Below are 6894 nucleotides of genomic sequence, written 5' to 3'. Positions count from 1 at the left end.
AGGATGTGGAGAAAGAGCAAACTTTGGTACCTTGTTCCTGGGAATGCAAAATGGTATTACTATGAAAAACAGTATGGAAGTTAATCAATAATAGAACTATCATATCATCCAGTAATCCCACCTCTAGATATTGATCTAAAAGAGCTGAAATTAGTATCTCAGAGATACCAGCCCTCTCATGTTCACTCCAGCACCGTTTACAATAGCCAAGACAGGAAAGCAGCCTAAATGTCCACTGACAGATAGATAAATGCATAAAGAACATTTGGTATGTATACATATAATGGACTGTTATTAAGTCTTAGAAAAGGAAATTCTGCAATATGTGATGACATGGATGAACCTGGAAGATGTTATGCAAAGTGAAATAAACCCATCACAGGAGGGCTAAGTCTGTATGATTCCATTTTACAGTGTACCTAAAATAGTCACTCATAGACCCAAGAGTGGAATGATGGTTGTCAGAAATTGGAGTTGGAGTGAAATGGGGAGCTGCTAGTCAACAGGCCTAAGGTTGTAGTTAAGCAAGATGAATAAGTCCTAGAAATCTGCTATAGAACATTGTATTATAGTTAACAATACTATAGGGTGCACATAGGAGCCAATTAAGAGGACATCTCATATTAGGTGTGCCACGGTAAAATAAAAATCTTAAAAAGTAGATTATTCATTTATTCACTGACTCATTCATTTGTTTAAAACTTCTATGTACCAGGCACTCTGCAATGTTCTAAGAATAAAGTGCGGAATGAGGCAGACATGATTCCTCCCTCATGGAAATGTAGGAAAGTAGGGGAAAAAAAGACATTCAGCAATTATGTACACTAGTATCTACATAAGCAAAGGTGTATTATGTACAAAACATATTTCAGGGTTTTAGAATTCTCTGAAACTGTTTACTGAGACTATGACTTAGTCTTAAACAAGACTTAGATGCTTCAATGATCAAATAATTTAAACCTCAGACCTAAGGTCGCTAGGAATTAGTTTTCCATTGGAAAGGGGTGGAGTGATGAATACAGTTATAAAACAGTTTGTAATTGGGTAAAGATAGAGATGTAGGAGTGTGTATTTATCTTTAGGTCATAGCATAGTATCTGATACATAGACAGATTTTCTAAAAATTGTTTAACACTAAATCAACAAACATCTATTTAGTGCTTTCTATATTTCCAGCACTCTGCCATTAAAGAGGAGTACAAATACCTATTTGTGCCAGTCCTCCGTCACAATTTGGCTTCTTGAAACCTAAAGGAATAGTATCTTCCTAGGACTGAGGGAGTCTCAGCATGTCCATTTCCTAATTTGCTGGGTTTGAGGTGTTTGAGCTGTTAGATCCTCCTAACATCGATTATCAGGTTTAGCTTTGTTCTGAAGGTTATTAACTGATGGGCTCTTTCAAGCCTAGAATCAAAGGAACCTGACTTTCAACCTTAAAGAAAGTTCTGCTATGTGGCCATGGTTCAAGAATACAGCCAGAGTCAACTGTCGCCATGTATCTTTGACAACCTGCCAGTCTATGTGGCAGTTGTGGATGGCAGGGTCCTGAGAAAAATGTTACGGTGAGCTTCGTTGTTTTATTAGAAAGCTTACATGTTGGTGGATCAAAGTTGGCAAAGGGGAGAGAAGGGCATGGTTAAGAAACGTTTGCCACCCACCAGTGTGGTATGTATGTCAAGGGTCCTAGGACAGATCCATATACCAAGTGAAAAATATATAGGATTTTTTAAATGTACATCACTTATGTTAAAATAATATTGCAATTCCAGTGGATTCGTGTTTGTAAATTAAACTGTACTAGCAAACAGAAAATTATCTCTAAACATAGATGACATGGAAACCTGGACCATTGAATATAGCCACATTTCAGAAATGCCACAAATTGTCACAGCCCATATTATTCTTGTTGATCTAATAATCAACTTCAATGATACTAAAATGTTATAATTATTTTCAATGTAATTAAATTAAAATGTTTAATTTCTTTATTTAATTAAAAAATAAATGGAGCCTCAGAGTATGTAGAAAGTATTTCAATTATATACTTTTATATAATCATGTTTACATGGTATATCTCTGTCCCAATAGATTTGCACATGTAATTTCTCTATCCCAATGGATTCTCAACGTAGTTTTCCAAAACAAACTAATTTATAATAAGTGAAGTAAGTGATTTGGGTCTTATCTCAAATGACACAAACCTCACTTAAATATGGCTCTGCCATACGGTGACAATTCCTTGGAGCCTATCCCTAGTATTGCAGTGGATGTGTTACAAGTTTGTACTTGTTCTTTTTTAAGGACACAGAAATATTTGATTCTCTTATACGTACAAGAAATTACAAGTCGATTAGTTCAAGAAGATTATTAGAAATTGGGCATTTATTTGTTGCATACATAGTACTCGGTCTTTTTTATCCACATCACATCATTTTTAACACAAGAATCACATGAGGTATGTATCATTATTTACTTTTTACAGGTAAGGAAACAGATGATAAGCAATTTCTTTAATGTGCCAATGATTCCATAGATAGTGGGAGGCAGAGCTAGAAACCGATGCCAAGGTTGTGTGGCTACTAAAGTCCAAGGTATTTCTGCTCATCATTTTGCCTTCCCTGATGGCACTCATATAAAACTTTGAAAGCATTTGTATCTTCCGTACATTTTTTTTTCAAAAAATTTATATCAGGTTGAGGCTTTGTCTTATTAAGAAAGCTAGAATGTGAGAATTCAGACATGTAACCCTAGTACTGTTCATACTGTAGGATGTCATTGTCATGACTCACATATGCCATTGAGTAAAATGTGCATGGTTGCTGACAGTTATATGTGTATGTTTTCTTAATTTTTCTTCAGATAAAAGTTCTTTAGGAAAAAAACGAATTATGCAGAATATGTTGGTCTTTAAACTAGAAGAGCCATGGAAATGATTGAATGTAACTAATATATTCCCCTCTCCTTATTCGTGTGCTCTAATTTGAATGAAGGGAATATTTTTCTGAAATGCTAATCTTTCTTTCAACCCAATTTCCTAGCCTTACTAGCTGGCTACTTGCATCCATACCTCTCTAACTACCTCTCCCCACACATCATATGCTCCTACTTCCTATTTCCCTATAATTGCTTAATAGAACTGATGAAACCAAAACTTACTAATGCAAGTCCCCAAATGCTTCACTTTCCAATTAACCCCAGCCCATAAAAATACCTGGACTCTTCTTGTTGCTTCATGCAATCTTAGAAGCATGAAAAAGTATGATGTACTCTTACTCCTAAAAGATTTTGCCAAATATCCATGAGTTAGCTCATAACAATAATAAAAATTCTATTTGGCCCTTTCATCTTGGACATAGACACTTTCTAGCCCTTGGTATCAATCATAACTAAGGACGTAATTTTTTTCATTCCAGGGAAAGGATCAAGTAAGAAAGAGATGCCAAAGTCAACTCCATATTTTTTGGCCCAATAATTGGATAAATGTATTGTGATAGTATTGACTAAAAAAGAAAATACTGGGCAGAGGCACATTTAGGGTGGGAGTGGAAAATCAAGAGCTGGCCTCTCCATGATCATTTCGGTGATTTACATTTTACGTTACTACATTCAGTATTGCTGTAACAATCACTCACATACTTCTTCTTACACATGGGAAAGACTTACTCCATGGCATGCAAACAGAAGTAAAAGAGCTGAAATCTAAGGTCATAGAGTGTTCAATTTTAACATTTTCGTGAAATTTGGAAAGAAAATTTGTGTGCACAAAGTCCTCTGTGTGAGGTAGAGTTACCACTTAAAGACTGTAATTGTAGGGTCTATTTAGATATCTACATTACATGTGAAGTAATTTCAACCAGTTTAACCTCCTCTGGTTCTGATTTCAATAGGCACCATTAAATGGATAGATGGAGAATGAAAATCATACAACAGTGACAGAGTTCATTATTCTGGGATTAACAGATAATCCCACATTATGTGCCATCTTCTTTGTGATTTTCCTGGGAGTTTATATAATTACCATAGTGGGAAATATCAGTATAATCATCCTAATCCGAAGCAGCCCACAGCTTCACACCCCGATGTACCTTTTTCTCAGCCATTTGGCCTTTGTAGACATCGGGTATTCCACCTCAGTGACTCCGATCATGCTAATGAGTTTCTTAAGAGAGAAAACGACTATCCCTGTCACTGGCTGTATAGCCCAGCTTGGCTCTGATGTCACTTTTGGGACTACAGAGTGCTTCCTGCTGGCCACCATGGCCTATGATCGCTATGTGGCCATCTGCTCTCCCTTGCTCTACTCCACCCAGATGTCCCCAGTGGTCTGCTTCCTCCTATTGGGGGCTTCCTACCTGGGTGGATGCATGAACGCTTCATCATTTACTGGCTGTTTGATGAATCTAACCTTCTGTGGACCAAACAAAATCAACCATTTCTTCTGTGACCTCTTTCCACTCTTGAAGCTTTCTTGTGGCCATGTTTATATTGCTGAAATATCGCCTGCCATCTCTTCTGCATCCGTCCTCATAAGCACACTGTTTACCATAATTGTGTCCTATACCTACATTCTCCACTCAATCCTGAATATGCGCTCTACTGAGGGGAGAAAGAAGGCCTTCTCTACCTGCACCTCCCACCTCACTGCAGTCACTTTGTTTTATGGGACAGTTTTGTTCGTTTATGTGATGCCCAAGTCAACTTATTCAGCTGATCAGGTCAAAGTGGCATCTGTGATCTATACAGTGGTAGTCCCCATGTTGAACCCCCTCATCTATAGTCTGAGGAACAAGGAGGTAAAAGGAGCCATGAGAAAACTAATGGCTAAAATGCATTGGTTCTCCTGAATTACATCACATATAAATCCATAAATAATGAACCAATGATTTGAGGAAACATTTGTGCTTGATACATTAATGATATTTATCACAAACTTTATCACTTTGATAGTGAAGATCTCCTACAAATACAAAAATCCAGTGTTCACTTCCATATAGAGAGTTAAATGTATCATTAACATGGAAATTTGCTTCATTCAAATTAAATATGAACTTTTAAAGGTTATCAGTTTGATATCAGTTTATCAGTTGTGAGTCTTATTTAAATATAGACAACTATTCCCACCAAAGATCAAATTTAATTGGATTCCATCTTGTTAAACATTTGGGAAAACAATTTGTTCCCAGCAGGTGTGTAATAAATCATAATGTTAACAAGTCAAGCACTTCACGTCACTTCCTTTAAAGGTACTTAAAGGTACTGTCCTGCCTTTGTCAATGGATATTTAAACTTTTGGAAACATTGCTGTTAGGGTCTCCAAAAAAGCTTCTATTTTCACTTTGTTTAAGCCAGAGCAAAAGATTATTCCTCTTTTGGCCATTCTGAGATCTAATCCAGATAACACAGAAGGAACTTTGTACACATCTCTGTGGACTCTTTCTGCAACTTGGGTCTTACAGTAAGATTTCAAAAGCTGAAGTTTCTTTGGAGGGGAGACTGGGATATCAGGACTTTCTTTCAACAATAATTGATAGATAGGAGACGTGAGATTATGGTTCAGGCAAATAATACATTGGCTGCACACTTTGTAATGTCTCTCAGGGAGGTTCTACTATCACTGCTTCTTCCACTTGATCTTTCTGAAGGTGCTTATGATCTAGTCTGATTATGTCAATTGTCTCCATATTGATTCCCTGCCTCCTGTACTCCTTTCACAATGATTTATGATTAATGTTTTAGCTCACATATTTTATTATCAGCATATGAATAATGTCAGACAAATTCTGAGACAGTTTGGAGGGACCACTTTACAAGCTGACCTGGGTTCTTCCCTGGCAAATCAAGGAAACCTCCTCCTTTTCTGCCTAGAAGCTACTCTGTGGAATTTCTCTGGTCCTATTTCCCCATTTGTGCCTCTTTACTTGCATAAATTATAGGCCTGTAGTCCCACCAGTGCAGTAATTCTGAGGTTGAAGTCAGTATAGATACAGGCCTTTACAAAGAGAAGGCCCCCAAACGTATAACTTGTCTTGGAAGGGCATCTTGGGAGTCATGATGGGAACTCTGCACCCTGGTGGTTGAAGTTTTTCAGAGTTTCTGGAAGTCTTTGTCTTCCTCTTTCCTCTTACACTTGGCTTTTCACCAGGGTACATGCTCGACTTTCTGCCCTGCTGCCCCTCCCCCATGGGTCATCTTATCTTCTCCCGTGAGCTCAGCTGCCACCTGTGTGGTAACAGAATCCACATACACCCTTCCTTGGAAGACAGACAAACTTCCTCACTGGCCTTCCCCCAAGACTCTCAAACTCAGTGCACCCTGACTTGAATTAATCATACTTCTCACAGAACTATTCCTTCTCCTCTGGTCCTTTCTTAATAAGTGGCATCTCTTTATAAGGCTTACTATGCAAGAGATTTGAGGTGACCATCACTGCACACCCACCAAAACAGTCTGCCTCCTTCCAGATGGAAGACACGTGCATACTGACGGTTTCCTTACCTAAGTCTCTCCTGTCTAGGTGCTTACAGACTCCAGTTGAATATGGTAAGTCCATGCAGAGGTTTTTCCTTTGTATTTCTACTCTAAGGGATTCAATAATCCAATCACCCAGATGTAGGTGGTATGGTGTGGAACTATTAACATCTTTTGTTGGAGAGGATACACATTGGCACCTATTCTTTCCCTCCCAAATTCTAAATCAATTGAGGAAATGACAAAAAGAGAAGGCATATGGGAGAGCAAAATATTAACCTGTATAAATAAAGAAGCTGATATTAGATCATCTAACACATATTTGTGGACACAGGTGTTTTTGTGCTTTGAATCCCAGAACTTGACATTCTTCTCTGTTCCTGGCAGTCCTAGAAACACTCAGGTCTCCCCAGAGAGACTAGGCCT

General features: G+C 37.9%; 1 protein-coding gene across 1 annotated transcript; it reads left to right on the top strand.

Annotated features, from left to right (window-relative positions):
- Positions 1–3899: 3899 nt before the first annotated feature.
- Positions 3900–4844, top strand: LOC112926989 (olfactory receptor 5P4). The gene has a single exon (XM_026008132.2). It carries the CDS (start codon positions 3906–3908, stop codon positions 4842–4844), a length of 939 nt encoding a protein of 312 aa, XP_025863917.1. The 5' UTR covers positions 3900–3905.
- The last annotated feature ends 2050 nt before the right edge of the window (positions 4845–6894 follow it).

This window comes from Vulpes vulpes, chromosome 11, assembly GCF_048418805.1.
Source record: "Vulpes vulpes isolate BD-2025 chromosome 11, VulVul3, whole genome shotgun sequence".
Lineage (NCBI taxonomy): Eukaryota > Metazoa > Chordata > Mammalia > Carnivora > Canidae > Vulpes > Vulpes vulpes.
This window is presented reverse-complemented; position numbering and strand designations above follow the sequence as displayed.